General features: G+C 43.4%; 1 protein-coding gene across 6 annotated transcripts; it reads left to right on the top strand.

Moving 5' to 3' along the window:
* Positions 1-1139: 1139 nt before the first annotated feature.
* On the top strand, positions 1140-18816 carry GPR12 (G protein-coupled receptor 12). Of its 6 annotated transcripts, none has more exons than XR_008620761.2 (4): positions 1140-1653; positions 2390-3466; positions 13656-13775; positions 16769-18816. XR_008620761.2 is itself a non-coding variant. In XM_034936483.3 (2 exons), exon 2 carries the CDS (start codon positions 2405-2407, stop codon positions 3407-3409), a length of 1005 nt encoding a protein of 334 aa, XP_034792374.1. In that variant the 5' UTR covers positions 1159-1653; positions 2397-2404; the 3' UTR covers positions 3410-3628. The 6 variants fall into 6 exon arrangements, 3 of the variants coding, with proteins under 3 accessions (XP_034792374.1, XP_003818391.1, XP_063451991.1); XR_008620762.2 differs by lacking the exon at positions 16769-18816 and adding an exon at positions 14877-16719; XR_611781.4 differs by lacking the exons at positions 13656-13775; positions 16769-18816 and adding an exon at positions 4972-9141 and having other exon boundaries at positions 1141-1653.
* Positions 18817-22145: the final 3329 nt, after the last annotated feature.

Below are 22145 nucleotides of genomic sequence, written 5' to 3'. Positions count from 1 at the left end.
CAAAGTGTGATCTGTGAACCAGCAGCAGCAGCAGCATCACTGGGGAAGAGGCTTGCAAATGCAGAAGGTAGGCCCACCCCAAGAACTACTGAGCAGAATCTGTCAAGGTAAAAAGTTCAGACTATTCTGGAGGTAGCAGGAGGTCTTGGACATCATGGAATAGATGTGCCAAATCGAGGAGGTTGGGAAAGGGAGAGGCAGGTGGGTACCAGAAATGCAGGTGAGAGGGGATGAGGCCTCAACCAGGGAGCTGAGGATGATGAGAAGTGGCATGCAGGGAGAGCTGGAGTGACCTTGCAGAGCCAGAAACTGATTGATGGAAGAAGGGAAGGAGAAGCGGGAAGAAAGTCAAGGGTGATTGAGGCTCCCAATCTGTTGGGCTGGGATAGAGAAGACGTGAGCACCAGGGGAAGGCAGGCTGGTCAGCTGATGATGCCCCTGTAGGGTCCCTTGCCTGCAGACCATCTCCATTCATACAAGAGCCCCTGGGCAAGTGGAAGAAAAGCAGTGGGAAAACCTTCACCTCTGACAGGGCAAGACAAGACTATCACACTTTTTCCTTATCCCATCTTTAAACTGGAGGATCATCTTGGAACTTAAGATCTATGTGGTGCTCTGGCTTTTATATCCAGAGGAGGCATGGGATCATAAAAGCAGACAGCTATCAGGTTCTTCATCTTAGAATCCATTGATGTGGCAAAATGAAAAAATAAATTAATAGTGCCACTTCAGTATCTAAATGAATTGGGGTTTGGCCAATGTCTGCAGGAAGCTTCTACAAGAACTCAGTAAATGATTTCCATTTGAAAACACAGCTCAAAGAGCGCTTAATAAGTGCAATTTGGTGATGATAATGATGATCCACAGAGCAGCAGCATCTATCCAGTTAAGCAAATGTTCCTGGGGAACAGTGATAATGAACCAGGTCCAGGACCATGGGCAATTCTAAAAAAGCGTGCGGGGCATTTTGTTGTTTTAAAGATCTGCTTCCCTAACCTGTCCACCCCGCATCCCTGCTGCTAATCGTGAATATCATCCTAAGCAATTCTTTTGGCCCTGAATGTAGTGGTTTAGGTAAAGGCGTGGAAAAGCCAGGACTGTAGAGACTGGAGCTCCCCAGGGAAACCACAGGAACGAAATAGGTCACAGGGCTCCAGGCAGCGCTCCCCTGCCCCGCCCGGTGCAAGCCCGGGGCCGCCGGCTGGGGTGGGGCGCGCAGCGCGGCAGGCAGGCAGGGCTACCGTGCAGTTCTCAGCCTCCTGGCTCCTTCGCCCCTCGCCCCGCGCCCCTGGGCCGCCCTCGCCTGCCCGCACCCTAGAGCAGCCCTGACCCGTGGGGGCGCGCGCGGCCTCCCGGGGATCCCGCGGGCGGGCGGGCGGCCGGGCGCGCGCGGGGCGGGGGCGGCGCGCGCGCGGGGAGCGTGTGGGCCGGGCGGGCGCGGCGGGGAAAGCTGGGCGCGCGAGCCGAGGCTGCTGCTCACCTGCAGCCGCGCCGCTCACCTGCCGCGGAGTGCGCGCCCCGCGCCCTCCCGGCCCGCTCCGGAGCCCGGCCGCCCCCCCCTTGCCACAGCGGGCAACTGCGCCGACATGCGACACGAGTAGCCCACGCGCTTCGGAAGCACCGGAGGAGCCCCCTCGGCCTGGGCGAGCCAAGGTGACCCCCTCGATGACCCCCCCGCCCCCGCCGGCCGCCTGTCCCCGCACCCTGTCTGTCCCCCTCGCGTCCGACTCCCGTCCCCGCCGCCAGGGGATCGGCAGCAGTGCATGGGCATCTGTCTGTCTGTCTGTCTCGGTACTTCCATTGCACACACCTCCCTCTCGTGGCCCTCCCGACTGCCCCGTGCGCACGGGGGGAGTCTGGAGCCCCTCTTTGTTCCGGTCGGGGGTGCGTTTGAGGATGTGCACGCGCGCGGGGGATGCGTTTGGAGGGTGGGAGTTCGATGGAAATAGGCGATTTAAATATTCCATCGAGGATGGCGGCCCCTGGCTCGAGACCTGCCGCTGCCGCGTGGTTTTCTCGGCAGCAGCCCAGATGTCAAACAGTTGTTCGTTTTCAGCATGCAAGATGTGATTTTCCAATGTGCATTCCCAGCGCTGTTGCAAACAGAACGCCGCGAGTCCGTGTGTGCCTGCCTCGCTCACGCTGGTGTTTTGAAGTCCTACCCTGTGTTTTCCCCAATGCCAAACGGCATTTTTGTTGTGGGGTTTAAACCACAGAGACTTTGGCTTTTGTTTCATTTCCCAACAGTTCCTCATTCCCGAAGCTTGTGGCATTTGGTACTGGTATCTGAGCAGGGGCTGGCTTTCTGTTTGTCTGTGTGTTTTTTGCATGATCTTGGATTGTCACCCTGCTGTATTTAAACATTAAAAAGCCTGTCTTTTCGTTGAAGAGGACAGGGGTTAAAATGAACGAAGACCTGAAGGTCAATTTAAGCGGGCTGCCTCGGGATTATTTAGATGCCGCTGCTGCGGAGAACATCTCGGCTGCCGTCTCCTCCCGGGTTCCTGCCGTAGAGCCAGAGCCTGAGCTCGTAGTCAACCCCTGGGACATTGTCTTGTGTACCTCGGGAACCCTCATCTCCTGTGAAAATGCCATTGTGGTCCTTATCATCTTCCACAACCCCAGCCTGCGAGCACCCATGTTCCTGCTGATAGGCAGCCTGGCTCTTGCAGACCTGCTGGCCGGCATTGGACTCATCACCAATTTTGTTTTTGCCTACCTGCTTCAGTCAGAAGCCACCAAGCTGGTCACGATCGGCCTCATTGTCGCCTCTTTCTCTGCCTCTGTCTGCAGCTTGCTGGCTATCACTGTTGACCGCTACCTCTCACTGTACTACGCTCTGACGTACCATTCGGAGAGGACGGTCACGTTTACCTATGTCATGCTCGTCATGCTCTGGGGGACCTCCATCTGCCTGGGGCTGCTGCCCGTCATGGGCTGGAACTGCCTCCGAGACGAGTCCACCTGCAGCGTGGTCAGACCGCTCACCAAGAACAACGCGGCCATCCTCTCGGTGTCCTTCCTCTTCATGTTTGCGCTCATGCTTCAGCTCTACATCCAGATCTGTAAGATTGTGATGAGGCACGCCCATCAGATAGCCCTGCAGCACCACTTCCTGGCCACGTCGCACTATGTGACCACCCGGAAAGGGGTCTCCACCCTGGCTATCATCCTGGGGACGTTTGCTGCTTGCTGGATGCCTTTCACCCTCTATTCCTTGATAGCAGATTACACCTACCCCTCCATCTATACCTACGCCACCCTCCTGCCCGCCACCTACAATTCCATCATCAACCCTGTCATATATGCTTTCAGAAACCAAGAGATCCAGAAAGCGCTCTGTCTCATTTGCTGCGGCTGCATCCCGTCCAGTCTCGCCCAGAGAGCGCGCTCGCCCAGTGATGTGTAGCACCCTTGCACCCAGGAGGACTCTGCATTTACCAAGCACTTCCACTGCCTGGCCAAGGTTTGAGATGCTTCCCTTGAATTCCTTGCATTGGATTCCCTCTCAAGCCACAGGAGCACTTAGCATTCGTGAAACAATGACATCGTTCAGATGAGTTAAGTGATTGAAGTGAAAATAATGTTACCAGTGTTTTCACCATTAAAAAAAAATTGTTGAGCTCTCCACTCAATATTATTTTGTTTTGCTTGGGGGCAAGGGTTTCCTTTTATACTTTGTTTGGAGGGCTGACTGGGGGTAGGAAAGGAAGGGATATGATACGCCCATGATGTTATTAGAAGTAAATGAGTTTCAGAGTTTTTACATGGACTTTAAAATAAATTTGAGTGATTGAGGAAAATTGAGAAAGACTTACTTTTTCCAGACTATTTTTTTTTACATGATGGTAGATTTTTTAATGCTGCATGTATGTAAGAGAATATGACCCCTTTCAATCCAATACAAACAGTTTACATAATTGTGTTTGGAAGGGACCTCATTTGCTAACATGAACTCAGTAATGTCACCGACACTGAAACCGTGAACCCATTCTTATCCATTCTTTCTTTCCTTTCGGCAATTACTCTTCACAAGAATTCCTTCGGTATTTCTATAAATGTTGCAACTCCTTCTGCATGGTCGACTGTGTTAGCTAGGCCACTTGTTTCAAATGTTGCCATGTCAATCTAGATTCCAATGGGTCATTTTTCAATATAGTTTTTCAATATGTACTTTCTAAAATGAATCCTGAAGTAGGTTTTGATCTTCATATGAAGTAGGATTGATTAGATCCACCATTGTAGTTTCTTAAGCTATTGTCTGATTGTTTTCAGAAAACAAAAGGAAAAAATATTAGCAATTGAAAGTAGATTAAATTTATTTTAATATATTCTGAAAAAAACTAATGTGACATCATGAAATGAAAAAAATCACCTTTCCTCTCTCTCTGAGAATATACTAATGGTTATTCTTGATTGAGATAATTAGAATAAATATTATAGGCCAAGTTTTTCTGGTTCATACTGTCTGTGGTGCATAATGCATTTGAAACAGGCAGTCCCCTATTTTAATGATTAGGTTTGTTTGTCAGTGCACAGCGTCCGTCTATGACTGTGATATATACCAGCTATATCCTGTAAGGTCATAAACAGAATGACCATTGGCTGTTGATGAAAAGTTAAGTTTGAAATCTTTTAACTCCTTTTCACCAAAAACCAATTTATACACAATAAAAATCATATTGCCTGTTTTCAGAGAACAAGAATGTAGTCAGGCAATTGCAAAGAAGAATTCACTTTAAACACATTGTAAAATCGATGTGTCTCAGGTTTCTTTTCTGTTCATGCAGACAAATGTAGACGCAGGTACCTTCCCTCCATTTGCAATGGATTTATAGTTATGTCTATATAATCAGTGGAAAAAATTCTTGGCAGCACATTAATTTAGCCCATTCAGATGGCAGCAAAAGCAGTATTTCAGGGTCACTGGGGAATCATTTGTAATAAATTAACCTCATCTGTTTGTCCCAGATGTGATGCCCAGGGTGGTCTCAAGACCATTCTGGGAGCCTGCATGCTGATGCCTTCTCTCCAGAGCCTCTTCTAATGCAGCACACGTGTGAAAAAATCCTCTACTTGAATCTGTGTCTCCTCCCTGAGGTTACTTATGGAAGCAGGAGAGGGACTGAAATACTTAAGAAGTGGGAAAGAATTTTCAATACATATCACTGTATGATCAATCTAATAAAACTGATGCCTTTAAAACATTTCTTTTGAACATTTGATGGAGTTAGTAGGTTGAACATGATGAGTCTGTTCGTTTTTAATTAATTAGAATTGAATAGCATCACCGTAGGAGACTTGACAAAGGTAAGTTGGTTTTGAGAGGGGCTAGGAAATATCCATAATGAGGTTTTAAAGGAATAAATGATGATTTTATAAAAATAGTGGCTCCATTTGCATATCTCCAATAGTCAGAATTATAATGAGAATAATATGTACTTGTTGTGACCACGTGTGTGCCAGGCCCCATGCTGCGTGTTTTACTATAATCACAAAACTACTACTTTTATAGGTGAGAAAACTAAGACTAAGAGAGGCGGGGATAAAAAATGTGCCCGAGGCCACAAAGCACAAGGATAGAGTCAGAATTTGAAGCCAGGTTTTCCAAAGTCTAAGTCTTGCTCCTTCCCTGTACCTTGCAAGCTTTCATCCCTCAGTGGATACCAGGGCTGAGGAAACTGATTTGTAACATGTTCCTGTCACAGAGTTTTGGCTCTACATTTAAGACATAAAACTTGGCCTGGCGCAGTGGCTCACGCCTGTAATCCCAGCACTTTGGGGGGCCAAGGCAGGTGGATCACCTGAGGTCAGGAGTTTGAAACCAGCCTGACCAATATGGCAAAACCCTGTCTCTACTAAAAATAAAATTTAGCCGGGCGTGGTGGCGGGTGCCTGTAATCCCAGCTACTCAGGAGGCTGAGGCAGGAGAACCGCTTGAAGACAGGAGGCGGAGGTAGCAGTGAACAAAGATCGCACCACTGCACTCCAGCCTGGGTGACAGAGCAAGACTCCGTCTCAAAAAAAAAAAAAGACATAAAATTTCCTGTTTAAAACTACACTAGTTACGTGGTTGCTTTTGGCCCATGTTTTTAAAACATATAGTTTCAGCTAAGAGATTTTTCAGTTCAACTAACAACATGCTCTTACCGTTTAAATTGTGAAAAATGTTGGATATTTATGTGGTTTTCTACAAGGTTTCTTTTTTCCCGTGGAGCTAATTATTTTTAAATGTGCACACATCTCAATGTACATATGTGTATGTATGTATTTATGCATACGTATACCCAATAATATTAACTTTGCAACAGGACCAAAGACCTCATGGAAAACTGTCTTATTTCCAACAGTCCTGAGGTAGCAGGTAATCTTTTACTCCACATAATTAAAATTTCTAGCTACCAAGGAATTGATATTTTTCCAGTAGAAACAGTTATCCTTGTAACTAGGACAGTTCCATTACTTTACCAGAATCCTGAATTAGTCAAAACTAGTCATCGAAGTTATGACTATCTGGGGTTTTGTTTCCTTTTATTCCTTTAACTCTGTATTTCTTTCTATCAGTGAAGTTTGTTTTTAAAGGTACCTGGGGCGGGGAAGCAGGGTGGAGGTAGAGCCCCTCCTTGCCTGGAGCCTACAGTAAGGAGCCAGGTTCAGGAGGAGTGGATTCCTTGGTTGACTTGGCCATGCAGAAATAGTCTTAGACTCCCCCAGGATTTAAAATAGGATTGAAACAAGAAGTTTCAAAGAGCAGATGAGGAATAGAGATACTTAGTGCCAATAAAAGTATCGTGGAGACTTCTTCGGCTTTTTTAAAAAAAATGCTTAATCCATTATTAAAATAATGATTGACTTTATTTTATAGTAATATATGATAATATGAAGTTAGGATGACTTGCCATTTCAGATTTAAAATACATATTAATTAAGTGACTACTATGTTGTGATTTTGAATAATGTTTAAGTTTCTATATTGATTGTATGCCTGGTATAATAAAGGAAAAGACTGCCTTATTGTCCCCTTTAAAATTTGTCATAATTATTGAATGTTTCGATATATGGTTAGGACTTCTGTTTAGAATTCTAAGAATCACAAACTAATAGGTTTATACATCACGGCTTGAATTCACAGACAAATCTGTCTTCTAAAAAAATTACAGGCCGGGCGCAGTGGCTCATGCCTGTAATCCCAGCATTTTGGGAGGCCGAGGTGGGCAGATCACGAGGTCAGGAGATCAAGACCATCCTGGCTAACATGGTGAAACCCCTTCTCTACTAAAAATACAAAAAATTAGCCGGGTGTGGTGGCGGGGGCCTGTAGTCCCAGCTACTCAGGAGGGTGAGGCAGGAGAATGGCGTGAACCTGGGAGGCGGAGCTTGCAGTGAGCCGAGATTGTGCCACTGCACTCCAGCCTGGGGGACACAGCAAGACTCCATCTCAAAAAAAAAAAAAAAAAAATTACAGAAAAAAATATTGGTAATTTTGGCTAGAGCTCCTCAAACTTTAACTATTTGAAGAGTATACAAATCACCTGAGAATCTTGTTAAAATGCAAATTCTGCTTCAGTCAGTCTGGGGCATGGCTGAATTTCCAACAAGCTCCCGTGATGCTGATGCTGACGGTCTACAGACAACACTGATTCACAATGATACGTGTCACACTTTTAATATAACGTATAAATACATATATATAACATATAAATATAACATATAAAAATATATATTTGAATATATATAGCATGTACCTATAACGTATAAATAATATATATTTGAAGTGTTTATTTTTGTCAGAGGTTAATAACTAGTCTGTATTCAATGGAGATGAACTTTGAACTTTTCCTACAGCTTCTCAGGGTCTAATAAAGACCCATAAATGTATTTTTTCCATGTTAATGAACTAACTTTTTAAAATCCTAATGTTCATTATCTTAATTTAGTTCTTTCAGAAGCTTTATGTAGATGCAATGTGTTTCTCTAGGTGTGTGTATGTATACCTGACAACAAAGGTTTTCACCTCCACCTCAAGGACAGTTTTCTTTAGGACATGAGTGGCTTATGTCTGGGGGCTGCATGTGTCTGCACGAATTTATCTTGAGATGATTGAGATGAAAACCTTTGTTCTCTGAGTTCTAAAATTCAACTGAACTTATTCCAAAGCAACCTTTTCTAGACAGGTACATCAGAGAAATTTAAAAATAGCTCACCTTCATTTGACACTTATCTGTAGCCTTTTATTTTTCAGCATCAAAAATACTATTAATGTTAATAGTTACCCTGGTCACAGGTACTCTGCTACCTTTCTGCCCAAGGAAGTGAGAACATTTTTTAATCCAATAGAAGCATGTTAAAGTACATAGTTAAAGTAGATTTTAATATATAACTTATATATGTCCACTGTGTAAGATACTTACAGAAGACATCTAGGAATTTTTTAATCATAAAAAATTCCAATACTAACATCAAGCATAAGTGAACAAATTTCAATTGAAAATAAGTTTGGGACATAAATAAAAACATTTACTAGGGCACAGATTCCCTTGGTAGTTGACTATTTGAACAGACAGTTACCAACAGAATATTTTAAAAGGCAAAAGAGCATCTTATGGAATTCTCTCTATGGCTTGGATTTGCATTTCTCACCAAACAACATATTTTGAATATACGGGATTCTTATATGGGTTGACGAAAATACAAACCTTCCACATATGGAGAAATGAAGGCCTGTCTTTTACAGATATATGTGGTTACTGGGATCAAACCTAAGGGAAAATGTGTTCTGATCCAACTATATCCTTACTCCTTCCTAGATCCTTTTGAAGCATGAACAAATTTACTCTGGGATTCTATAGAGTCTAATAATTGGAAGAAAACATATGAAGTAGAATTTTCTATATCAAATCTAAATCACCTAAGTCAAGATCTCTTTGGAAACTGAAGTTGTATACTTTTTTCTCAGTGCCTTGCAGTGTTTTGATATTGCAAATCTTGATCTTTCTTATTATATTGTAATTCTATTTTTGTCTTGGCCAAGCCCCTGGAGGTACAGAGAACCCCTTAATCCCAGCTCAACACTGATATATTGAAAATATTCATTAAACAATATTGTTCTCTTCTTCTTCAAATAAAACTCTAAATTATTTATGTCATATGTTTCTGATTTTATTTTATATCCTTTTGATCATTTTCCTGATCCCTTTTTCCATATCATTTACCATTTCTCTGCATACCTTTTCATATCTAGTGATCAGAATGAGGATACAATAATCTACTAAATGGAGCAGAATGATGGATTATTCTCTGCTTCTGGTTACTGGATGGCAGTGGTTCTTTAAGTATGAGCCCTCACCAGCAGCACCAGCATCTCTTGGGAACGTGTTAAAAATGCAGTCACCCAAGATTTACTGCTGAAAACTCAGGGTATGAGGCCCAGCAATATGAGTTATAATAAGCCCTCCAAGTTGATTCTGATGCATGCTAGAGTTTGAGAACCATGCCATATAGCTTTGACTGAATCCTAAAGTCTTCCTGACATTACTAATAACGTTAATATCTCGGCAGTACTAGGACCTCTCAGCATTTTTTGCTATGTCTATGCAAGGCAGTCTTCACATTGTACTGTAGCAAATTATAGATGATTTTTGTTTGTAGATGTGCTGCCTTGCACTGATTTCACTGGAACTTGTTGCTCTTTTCAAGGTTATTTTCTAATTCATCAAATTCAATTAAACTTCTGCCCCTTCTGTTAAAGTCATATCACTGTCATGTGCCTCAGACAGAAAGACAATTCAGTGAGAAGAAAAAAACCCAATCAGACCTCTTTTTTGGCATCATGGAGATAAGTCTTCCTGTTCGTATTTGTTACTATCTGTAAATTGCCCCGAATATTCCACAGTTGCAGCCTCAACCATCCAGCAGTGCATCAACTGTCCATCCCTTCCCCCATCTGTGGTCTGTGGTTGTGCATAGACACACACACACATATGCATGCGTACAATCACACCCTTTACCTTCCTCTCTCATACTTCCACACCCTTCCATTGTCCTTCTACAATCCCAGACCAGAAATCTTCAGTGAGGAAGTCCAGAGAACTAAGGCAGTTGATTGAGGGTCTCATTTTAGGCTAGTTTTGTGGTGTTGATAGGCACAGCTTTGGCAAGCCTAGGTCAGGATGAAAACACTTCCGTGATTCCAGACCGAGGACAGTTTCTATGATACAGGTTGGTTTACATCTCACCCCACTTCACACTAACCTCAAGATGCTGTGATTCATAGTCCAGAAAGTTCAATAAATAAGAGCAATAAACACATTTTACATAGGAGTTTTCTTAATTCTAGGGATTGACTTGAGGCTAGAACTATGAAATAGTTGCATCTACTGACAGCACAGAGGGATGTCATTTTTTCTCTTTTTTCTTTTTTTTTTTTAAGACAAAGTCTTGCTCTGTTGCCCAGGCTGGAGTGCAGTGGCACAATCTTGGCTCACTGCAACCTCCATCTACCAGGTTCAAATGATTCTCCTGCCTCAGCTTCCTGAGTAGCTGGGACTACAGGCGTGCGCCACCACATCCAGCTAATTTTTTTTTTTTCTGCATTTTTAGTAGAAACGAGGTTTCACCTTGTTGGCCCGGCTGGTCTCAAACTCCTGACCTCAAATGATCCATCTGCCTCGGCCTCCCAAAGTGCTGGGATTACAGGCATGAGCCACCACACCCGGCCTAGGATGTCATTTTCATGAGTGCTCTTTAACCTTTCAAATTACTAAATCAATTCTGTCAATTTTCTTTAGGAATATTTGAAGCTAAGAAAACATAGTTTAAGTGCCCAAAAATGTTTCTTACTAAACACACTCTCTTTTTAAGTTCAAGATCCAGTTTAAGAAGCAGCAAATCCCACAATACAGGCTACAGAGAGGTTTTTCACCTATTAATGAAGACTATAAATCAGATATGGTGGCTCGTGCCTCTAATTCCAGCTTTTTGGGAGGCCAAGATGGGAGGATAGCTTGAGGTCAGGAGTTCAAGAACAGACTGGGCAATAAAGCAAGACCCCATCTCTACAAAAAATTAAAAAATTAGCCAGGCATGGTGGTGTGTGCCTGTAGTCTTAGCTACTTGGGACTTAGGTGAAAGCTCTGAATGGGCTTTGGGACAGAGGTGGCTACTCTCCCAGCCCAATGACCCAATATTTTTCAGATGTAGATGCATTTTCCCTTGAGACTTTTGAGATGTCTCAAGTGAGGATCTAGCTATTTCTGAAACACCTCAATCCAGAGGTGATGATAACTAAAGTAACTAAAAAGACTGAGGTTTTGCTCTCCTAAGCCCTAATCCAGGAGCTAAAAGCCATGAGACGTGCCCAATGGGCCTTGTGTCCCCTCCTGTTTGCATTCCTCTTGAAGTTTGTCACAGGGATGAAGGTTTCCTCCCCACCCTCGCACTCCAGAGAACGGAACACAAACAAACCGTGCCCAGATGGTGAAAAAGCAAAGCTGCCCAGGGCTGTGGGCAGCCTATTTCAAGCTGTTCTTATGAAAAAGTCTTCACTCTGCATAAGGTAATTGTTTCAGTCCAGGAACACTTGACAAACCCTGACAGTACTTCCCAGATAATATGCTTTGAAGCTTATCCACTCTAACCAGCTTACTGTTCATATGAAGACAGTTTCTCCCACTTTTAGACATTTTCCCCCGTCTAGTTACTAGCTGGCTCTCAGGGACTCATTCCAGGATGTCTGGAGAGGTTGAAGAGGTTTGGAAAAGAAAACCTGATGGCTACAGGGTGCCTCCCTCGACCTGCAGACCTTGATGGAATGACATGGCTTGAACAAGCAATGTTGATGACAGATGCCATTGTGATGTAAACTGACAGTTCCATAGTCTTTTTATTTATTTACTTATTTAATATTTTTAGAGATGGGGTCTTGCTCTGACACCCAGGCTGGAGTGGAGTAATGTGATCATAGCTTACTGCAGCCTCATGCTCCCAGGCTCAAGCAATTCTCCTCCCAAGTAGCTAAGACTACAGGCACACACCACCATGCCTGGCTAATTTTTTTATTTTTTGTAGAGATGGGGTCTTGCTATGTTGCCCAGTCTGTTCTTGAACTCCTGGCCTCAAGCTATCCTCCCATCTTGGCCTCCAAAATGCTTGAATTAGAGGCATGAGCCACCATATCTGATTTATAGTCTTCATTAGTAAAAAGATTAAGAACTCTTGCTCTAGACTTAGGCTGCCTGGGTTCATTTCCCATCTCTGTCACTTTCTACTTGACTAGCCTTGGGCAAGTTACTTAACTTCTCTGAGGCTCCATGTGTTGGTTTGCTAAAATGAGCATGCTGCAAGAACCTTCCTCATGGTATTGGCTGAGATAAGACATACGGACGGTTTTATATAGTATTTGGCACATATCTACTTGGATGCTACTTTCCAGTAGTATTATTATCACTACTGTTGCTGCATTGGTATTATTATTACTGTTACTTACCCAAAACCTGTCAATTACTAATATTGCTTCCACTAGTTAGTGAGGTAGAAACCCAGATAAAAGCTTTACATACATAATCTCATGTAATCTTTTCAGCCGTGCTATGAGGTCTGCATTGATATTCTCCATTACAAATAAGGAAACTGATACACAGAGAGGTTGATTGGCTGCCTAAAACCACACAGCCTTTATGTAGCTCACCGTGAACTCTTAGAAACAAGCAATGCCTGCTAAGAAATCCCAAGTCAAACCAGCCTTTGCATAAAAAGGTAAGAGGAGTCTTCAAAGGCAGCCCAAGCTCAGCTCGAGAGGCGTGGCCCAGACACACCCAGGCACTCGGGGTTAGGGGTGGGGGGCGGCGGGGCCCGCCTTGTGGGCTCTGGAAGGCAGACTCCCTGGAGACAAATGGGATGCTGGTGGATCTCAAAGGGCAGACTGGACCTAGGTAAGTGTAAAGAAGACTGAAGAGTTTTCTGGGAGAAGTAACTGTGATGGGATTCAAAGGAGTGAAGAGGAAGTGACTTTAGCTTATTTGAAATGGGGCAAAATTGACATTTTTTTTAAATGACATTTTAATTTGAACCAATTCTCAAAAAAAATCCTGCAAACTATATTTATATGAATTTCAGTTTAATCACTAAAAGCTCACATTTAGGTGCTTTGTAAACTTTATAAATGTAAGATTTTAAAAAATGTATTCATGTTTATTGAAATCCATCAAAGCATGTGTTCCAAAAAAGAACTTAGAGATGAAAAGTTTGCAGTTGTATAGACATGGATTTACACAAATAAAAAATATTTATTTTTAAAAGTCAGCTATTTTATGTGTACTTTTCAACATAAAACATAACATGCTCAGAATTTTTCATTTTAAATAAACCTGTTAGATGTACTGGTAGCGTCCAGATTCTTAAGCTGGAAAGGACTTTGCAAGCATTCATTTCACTGACCAGGAAGCCCAGGCCCTGGGCAAGCTCTGACCTGGCAAAGTCATTAGCCAGGGAGCGGCAGACCCAGAACGTGAACCTGGAGTCGTGATTCCTTGTCCAGAACTTTGTTCTTGGGCAGAATTTCATTGACAAGGAAAAGCTTGAAATGTGAAAGACTTTGTCTAGTATTTGCTTTCTAGGTTCGAATAATTTTTTTCTTTTCTTTTTTTTTTCTTCTTCAGATGGAGTCTCGCTGTCACCCAGACTCGAGTGCAGTGGCGCAATCTTGGCTTACTACAACCTCCGCCTCCCGGGTTCAAGCGATTTTCCTGCCTCAGCTTCCCGAGTAGCTGGGACTACAGGTGCGCGCCACCACACCCAGCCTTAAGTTTGAATAATTTGTAATTACTACTGGCTATAAGAAATCCTTGTTATAGTTGAATAATAATTATCACTATAAGGGCTAACACTCTGCACTCAATTTGTTTCAGGGGCCATACTAACGACGTTATGTGTATTGACTTATTTATTCTCCACATCCACAAAGATGATATTTGGTAGTATTAATTCTACTATTTAAAAGGAGAGTGTTCACACATGCAAATTGAGAGTGATTCTTATAACCCTTCTTTTGTGTCTCCTAATCCTGTGTTGTACACATCCCTGGAGCTTAACACACTTTCACTATGTCTGGGCCAAAACTCTTCAACAATTTATTGGCTTAATAATCAAGGTTGCATTTCAGAAGCCATTGCATTTAAATACAGATTGTATTATGTTTTTGTGCCTAACATATCAGTACAAAATTTGACAGACACAGTAGTCATTGTGATTCTTTGTCATATCTGGCAAGCTATGAAGAGGGGTAGGCAAAAGTCCAGAACCCGTCTCTATCCTGCCAGAGTGTGTAGCCCTTGCCAGACCTCACCAGTGTGTCTTGTGTCTTTCTCGCATTTTTGAGAAGGGGCAGGGAAACTCCACACATGGCAGAGTGATGAGCTTGTGGAAATAATAATGACACAACTAGATTAATGTGTGCAAATACACAGTTAGATGGAAGAAATGAGACCTGGTGTTCAGATGAGTAGGATGCCACAGTTAACATTAACCAGTTGTACATTTCAAAATAACTAGAAGAGAATACTTGAAGTGTTCCTAGCATAAAGAAAAGATAAATGTTTAGGTGATGGATATGCCAGTTACCATGATTTGATTTTATGAATGTATGAAATTATCACATGCATCCCTAAAATAGGTACATATATTTTTATCAATAAAGAATTAAAAAATAAAATGAATGACAAAAAGTAATGACACTATATTTAAAAGTCACAGCAAACAGCACAATGTATTGAGTATTTGCTGTTCCAGGCACTGTCATAGGCGTTTTACATAAGTGAATTCTTTTCATCTTTACAATGACACAGTGACATTTAGGTACTTTTATTATCTCCCTCTCACAGATGAGGAAATTAGGGATTGAAAGACGAAGTAACATGCCACGATATCCCACCTGTTAAGTGGCTGGTCCATCCAAGCCTGCAACCTCCCTCTTTACTACTAGACACACTTGCTTCCTGTCTGTCCTTGAGGATTAACCTGGTGTTTGTCTCTGAGGCCCAACTACATGATATTCACACCAACTGCAATTCCTGGAAGACATAGATGCTCAGAATTTCTTTGTTGTATTGCCTCTAAATAGAAGGCTATTTTCCACCAATGTTGGAGTCAGATTCCTTGCTTCTCCTTAAACACCTGAACACAACTTAAGTCAACTGCATTAAAGGTGTGGACAGGCCGGGCGCGGTGGCTCATGCCTGTAATCCCAGCACTTTGGGAGGCTGAGGCGGGCGGATCACAACATCAGGAGATAGAGACCATCCTGGCTAACATGGTGAAACGTCATCTCTACTAAAAATACCAAAAATTAGCTGGGCGTGGTGGTGGGCGCCTGTAGTCCCAGCTACTTGGGAGGCTGAGGCAGGAGAATGGCGTGAACCCAGGAGGCAGAGCTTGCAGTGAGCTGAGATCGCATCACTGCACTACAGCCTGGGCGGCAGAGCCAGACTCCATCTCAAAAAAAAAAAAAAAAAAAAAAAGGTGTGGACAGAGGATGGCTCCACCTCCACTTCCATCTCACTCCCCCTCCACTGGGCCAGTGGGGCACTGGTCCTCTTGATACGAGATTATTTCATGAGCCTCAAACAATATTTTTTTCAAAGAAAGCATAGAAGACATCTGAAATTATACATAATCTGAAGAAATTCTTAAAGTAAGCTAATCAGTCAAAATAGGATTTTTTTTTTTTAATGGAAGGCAGTTGCTTTCTTAGTTTCACTGAGTGAGAAAAGACATAGACTGGCTATTTTCCAGTCTGCCAAGTTTGCAAGATTTTTAAAGAAGATGACCTACACTTTATATTTGATGACAGATGTCACTGAAAGTGATGGATTTGGAAAGTCCATTTCAATAAAGCAATCAGCTGACTCATTGACCTTGAAGTCCAAGAATAATAATCCTTACAGCAAGTGACATCTAATACAAGTGTACTTCAGTAATGTGTGTGTGGTTGTGTGTGTGTGTACACACATTAGTGCAGACATCTAATCTATGCGTTCACATTTAGATTTTGGCAATGAGAAACTACTGAAGATATGTAAAATCAAGCTTGCTTTTTTCTGTAAGAGATATGAAACAAAATAATGAGAATCACGCCAAACAAACACCTACTGAATCATTCCAAACTTGTGTTTTTATATAGTTTTAAAAGTACACAATTCACTAAGGAGGGAGGTTTTAAAATTTCAATGTTACTGTACATATTTTGGAATATATAATGTTAGTTGGCAAATATTTAGTATAGAACTGCCCAATTTAGATGGTAACTTATTTAAAAAGCTCTATCAACTGTATTATTATTTATTATTATTTGATCACTGTGGCAATTGAGCATTTGAACTGTGACTAGTGCAACTGAGGGATTGAATTTTGAATATTATTTAGTTTTAAGTGACTTTAATTTAAGAAGGCACACATGGCTGGTAGACACTGTAGTAGGCAGTAAAGATCTAGATATAAACTAATTTTCTCATGAAGACTACTATAACGACAGGTCCTATTTTCAGAGCTCAGGTCCCTGCCTCGTGGTCCTCCTTACTGGTCTACCAGCTTGAAATTATTCACCACAACACGATTTAAGAAAATCTAATGTTAGAGATTTCAAACTGATAAAACTAAAAAAATCAGGAGTGATTATCACTTTGGGCAAGAATTATTACTTCAGAAGATTCACCACTATCCTTTTAAAATAATATGCTTTTTTTCCTTCCGCCTTTAAAATAAAAATCGTTTTCAGAAAGTGAGGCAAAATGTAACAACTCACAGAACCCCATGAAGCATTCCAGTGACGAAAACCAGGCTGTGTGGAGCTCCAGGCCGGCGTGTGCCTGTTTTCGCCTGGGTCACGGGTCTAGGCTGGGATTCCGCGTCTGTGCACTGCTTGTCACGGTAGTGTGAGCTGAGGAGACGCTCATCAAGGTATGTAGGGTGGGGACCAGGACAGGGCACGCCCTGTCTCTCCAGACACACACTGAAGGAACTTGCTTCCCATATCAGTCTCTCTACAGAAGACAGTTGTAGTTTGAGCTTTTGATTTTCATTCCTCCTTTTCGAAAATTTTAAAAGGTCCTGTCAATGTTTGCCACAAAAAGACTTCATCATCGGCTTGTCCGCATTCTTGTGTTGATTAAGCCTCTGTCACCTGGACCCAGTGTGCTAGGCAGACTCGCTTCTCATCCACCAAGCGAGTTCCTGGAGATAGCGGTGGCCTCAAGTTCAGATCAGGTGGTGGGTGACAGTTCGTGGGGCAGGGCAGTGGGGAGCTGAGGGAGGTTAGAATTAGAAACAGTGCCATCGGTCACAAAACATCAGTGTCCAGGACTGGTGGGTGAGCTAGCACCAGAGAAGGAGGAATGCAATAAAAGTGGGAATAGTCAGGTTTCTGCCTCCAGGAGCAGTGGACACGGAAGCAGATGAAAGGGTGGTGGTCATCACAAACACAGCTGCCTTCAGGCTCACTTGCCAGATCATCTGCAATGAGGACATTTTCTTGATTCTAATAAAGCACTTTTATCTTGGAAATTGTGCATGTTCTACATTTCCCTCCCTCACCCTCATGGACTTAAAAAAAAACGGGTTGTTTTGTTTTGTTTTGTTTTGTTTTGTTTTTGAGACGGAATAGGGCTCTACTGCCCAGGCTGGAGTGCAGTAGTGCAATCTCGGCTCACTGAAACCTCCGTCTCCCAGGTTTAAGTAATTCTCCTGCCTCAGCTTCCCAAGTAGCTGGGATTATAGATGTGCACCACCACGGCTGGCTAATTTTTGCATTTTTAGTAGAGACGAGGTTTCACCATGTTGGACAGGCTGGTCTCAAACTCCTGACCACCTCAGCCTCCCAAAGTGCTGGGATCGCAGGCATGAGCCACCTCACCGGGCCCCCCATGGACTTTTGAGTGAGAGAAGGAGGAAAATGTACACCAGTTTACAGTAGTCTTCCTTCTATATAATTTTTCAAAAATCGCTTTTCCCAGGGAATTTAATTTGCTTTAATCTCAGCAGGTGGTTTCAGCACAAGATGCTCACAATGCGAGCCCCAGTGCCTCTAATGAAGGCAGACCGCACTAACTCCGCGGTGTGACTGTGCGTGAGCTCTGAGAGGCTGCTGCTCACAGTAATGTTAACAACTGAATGATTATGTGAAGATTCTGTAATTAATTTTCATATGGCCTCTTAAAAAACTATTGTGACACTTAGAAATCTGATCTTTAAACAGTTGAAGACTGAAAATATATTAAATTCTGTCCTCAATGTCAAGATTTCAATTGTGGATTAAAATCAGATTCATGTGATTTGCGTGATAGGTAATGCACTTCAATATTTAAAACAGAGTGAGTAATTATTTGTCAGATATCACAATTGCACTGTGTTGTAACCCTTGCTGAATTGAAGATATACAGCTTTGTAGCTCACGTTGTAATAACAGCTTAGTTAAAAGCAAAACAGTTGTCTGAGTTTCGTGACATTTCATATGTGGTATATATGACAAATTTTGCTTTGTAAAAAGATTGTGCATTTCTTAATGTTGAATAGATGCATTGTCGTTGTTTTCAATTTACCTAAATATGCCATTTAGAAACAGGGGATTCTGAGTCTCAAATGCAGAGTGTGACTCAGGAAGTTTAGATCTGAGAAAAACAAAACCTTGTAAATGTAACAAAATTTAATTACCTTTCTACAGAATCCTGATTACACTGATTTTTGCATAAACTAAAAAATTTTAGAATGTATAAAAGTGCAAAGGTTAAACCATAGGTTAAGCAGCAAATACATATTTACATGTACCCAAAATAATGAATTCTGAATTTGCTTTGAAGACTTAACTTTAAGATTATTTCTACGGCAGATTTGCTTTGCACTCTTTTCTTCTGGGCTGGAGAGAGCCCGTGAAGTCTGACTCCGGCAGGTGAACCTGTGGCCTGCCCATGGGCTCTGGGAGGGAGGTCACCAGCCCCCTTCCCCATCTCTCTGCCGGGCCACCACAGCCTGTGCTTTTACATGTGGTTTTAACTGGAGCATGGCCCAGAAAGGGTGGGTGTGGAGAAAGACCAAACCCGGAGAGCGCACCTCTCCTGTAGGTGGGAATTTGCCGCCCCTCCCCTCCCCGAGTGTCTATGCTTTATAGAGCAGTCTGTACCAGGAGCTCCCTTGTGGCCCCGCTGGCTCTTCTGCGTGGGACAGGTGTCAAATGAAGAAGGCCAGCTCTGAGTTCTAAACAGGCCGGAGGCGAGGATGCCGCCGGCTGCCAGCACATCGCCCCACCACACATCACAGAGTTTTTCCTTGACCTGTGAGTTTTAGAGTCAGATGTAAAGCGGTCAGGCCACACCTCCTTACAGACAAGGAGAGACTGCGAAGGACTGGGGGAGGAGCAGGGCTAGGATCCCCTCTCCTGTGTCTGGGCTCAGTAATCGCTAAGCGACTGCGCGTCCTTTTCTTTCTGTGAATTTGGGGGAGACACACAGGCGTGGTCTGGGCAAAGGCTCTCTCTCCTGTTGGTCAGGGCCTACTCGCAAGTGGTGCCCCCTTTCTGAGCAGGGCTCGGGGTGTCGTGTTCCTAGCACGTCTAGGGTGGTCGCTGGGGCTGCTGAGGAACAGGGAGGGCCCACTCAACCCCACCTCAAAAAGACATCAACTGTCTCCCACCGAAGGGTTGCCGGAGGGGAAAAGAAACAGCGCAGAGACCTATTTCTCTCTGTTTTGAAAACTTTCGCACAAGCTTAAGGTGGAAGCGTTGGGGTTGTCCTAAGCTTGTAATCCAAAGGAAGGCTGCCAGAACGGGTAGCTAGATGGGGCTCCCTTGCTACTGTCCAGCTGGGACATAGGAGTGAGGCCTTTCCCCAGAACGGACCTTGTTCGTGAGCGCAAGCTCCCCGCAGCAGGGGCGTCGGCTCACTTTTTGTATTATGGTCTAGAATTAAGCGAGGTGAGGTGATATCGGTTGGATTTAGAGAATGCTGACCCAGACAATTTTCTGGGACGAGGATTTCGGGGGCATGGTTCAGCTTTACCTAGAACACATCTGCATGAGCCTGTCCCCTGGGCTTGGCAGCAACTCACAGAGCCCATGGAAAGAGCCCAGGTGTACCCCACACCCTCCCCAGACACCGACTCAGTGCCCTCAGCTTCCCAGCCCTCAGGGTCAAGTGGCTTTCATGAGAATGCTTCCTCACCAAAGGCCAGCAATGAGGACCTCTCCCTCTGAGGCAGAAATCTCACCCGGGACCAGCCCTGGGCTGCTCCTCTATCCCACGTGTGGATGCTGAGGTCTGGGGTTGATTGGGGACACTAGATCCACTTGTGCCTCACTCTCTCAGGCTCCGGAAAGCCATAACCCCAAACTCCCACCCTACCCCATCGCACACTTTTCTTTTTAGCCCATCCTGGATAGAAGTCACATGCTTCAGCTGGATTACAAGAAAAATCCCCTGGGGCCAGTTTCCTCTGTTAAGGCAGTTGACTGGTCCTGGGGTTGGATAGACCTGTCCAAGTCCTGGGGTGGTCACTTTCTGTCTGTGTCACCTTGGGTAAGTCGTTTCATGTCTCCAAACCTAAGTCTCCTCACCCATCAGATGCTGCTGAGGATATCATGGATATACGGTGGCATCTACTAGGGGCTCATGACGTGGAAATATCTTTATTATTATGAATGAAAATTCTCCCAAATGTCAGCATAAGCAAGTATCCCCTAACCTTAAAAAGTCAGCTATTATCCCCAAAAGGGTAAACAAAGCCTAGAGAGCTGAAGGGAAATACCTAAACTCATAGCTCAGAGGTACAGGGAAGGGTTGGTCCATCTCCCGCTTCCCAGCACAGGGCTTTGTCTAAGACCCTGATGGTGGTAGGACAAGTTAGCAGCTTTCAGTTAGATTCTTTTGTTACTCTAGAGTAAAAGTACTAGTTCATGACAGACAATTCACAAAATTCAAAATCACAAAGAAAGACACACAAATCCATGATCCTTCTACTCATTGATAACCACTTGAAATTGTAATATACTTTTCTTTCATTAATTATAACTGCTTCTCTCAAATCTGAGATTATGCTTTTAAAAATGATGATAGCTAACACTTCCAGAGCCAGGCAAAGTGCTAAGTGCTTTACTAGCATTCTGTTGTATAACATAATTTTTTAAACATGCTGTGTTTTCACTTAATGTACAGTGAACGCATTTCTATTAGCATGACACAGTTTTCTACCAAGTAATTTGAATGTTTCCATAGAATGATATAAAATGAAAATACCATTGCTTATTTAACCAATTCTCTTTTTATCTACATTCCAGACCATTTCCAGTTTTACTGCTGGAAACATGCTTCGAGGGATAGCCCCATGTACGTTTGCCCATGCCTATGATTTTGCTCTAAAAAATCCCAGAAGAGGAATAATTGCATCAGAATTTCAAATTGCCCTCCACTCACTCTTCACAACCACACCAGCCAAACATGTAAATGTCCTCAGTAGACTTGATTCCATTCTGGTGTCCATTGCACAGATAAGGGAAAAGGCAGAATGATGTTGATGACTGTGTTGGGTGAGAAGTTTCGCTTGCAGGTCATACTCCAGCAGTGGCTTTTTGGGGGCTCAGTCTGACCCTAGAGGGAGAAGAGAGACTGGTGAGGTAGAAAGGCTCCAAGCAGAATTGGAAGGAAGGCTGAGAACTACCTTCCCTCTCACTTCCATGCCCATGAGATTTCTCCTAGTCCATGTGGGAGCACTGTATTGGAAAATGGTTACAGACAAACTTGAATGACTTCAGCTTAAAAAGTGATTAAAGTTGGCTGGGTGCAGTGGCTCATGCCTGTAATCCCAGCACTTTGGGAGGCCAAGACAGGTGGATCACCTGAGGCTAGGAGTTCAAGACCAGTCTGGCCAAGATGGTGAAACCCTGTCTGCACTAAAAATAGAAAAAAAAAAAAATTAGCCAGATGTGGTGGTGGGTGCCTATAATCTCAGCTACTTGGGAGGCTGAGGCAGGAGAATTGCTTGAATCCGGGAGATGGAGATTGCAGTGAGCCGAGAGCATGCCATTGCATTCCAGCCTGGGCAACAAGAGCAAAACTCCATCTCAAAAAAAAAAGTGATTAAAGTTATAGGAAATATAATCAATGAAGAAA

This window comes from Pan paniscus, chromosome 14 (assembly GCF_029289425.2).
Source record: "Pan paniscus chromosome 14, NHGRI_mPanPan1-v2.0_pri, whole genome shotgun sequence".
NCBI lineage: Eukaryota > Metazoa > Chordata > Mammalia > Primates > Hominidae > Pan > Pan paniscus.
This window is presented reverse-complemented; position numbering and strand designations above follow the sequence as displayed.

Excerpts from the sequence above, each read along its gene's own strand:
- GPR12 (XM_003818343.7), top strand. The coding sequence starts at position 2,405 with ATGAACGAAGACCTGAAGGTCAATTTAAGCGGGCTGCCTCGGGATTAT.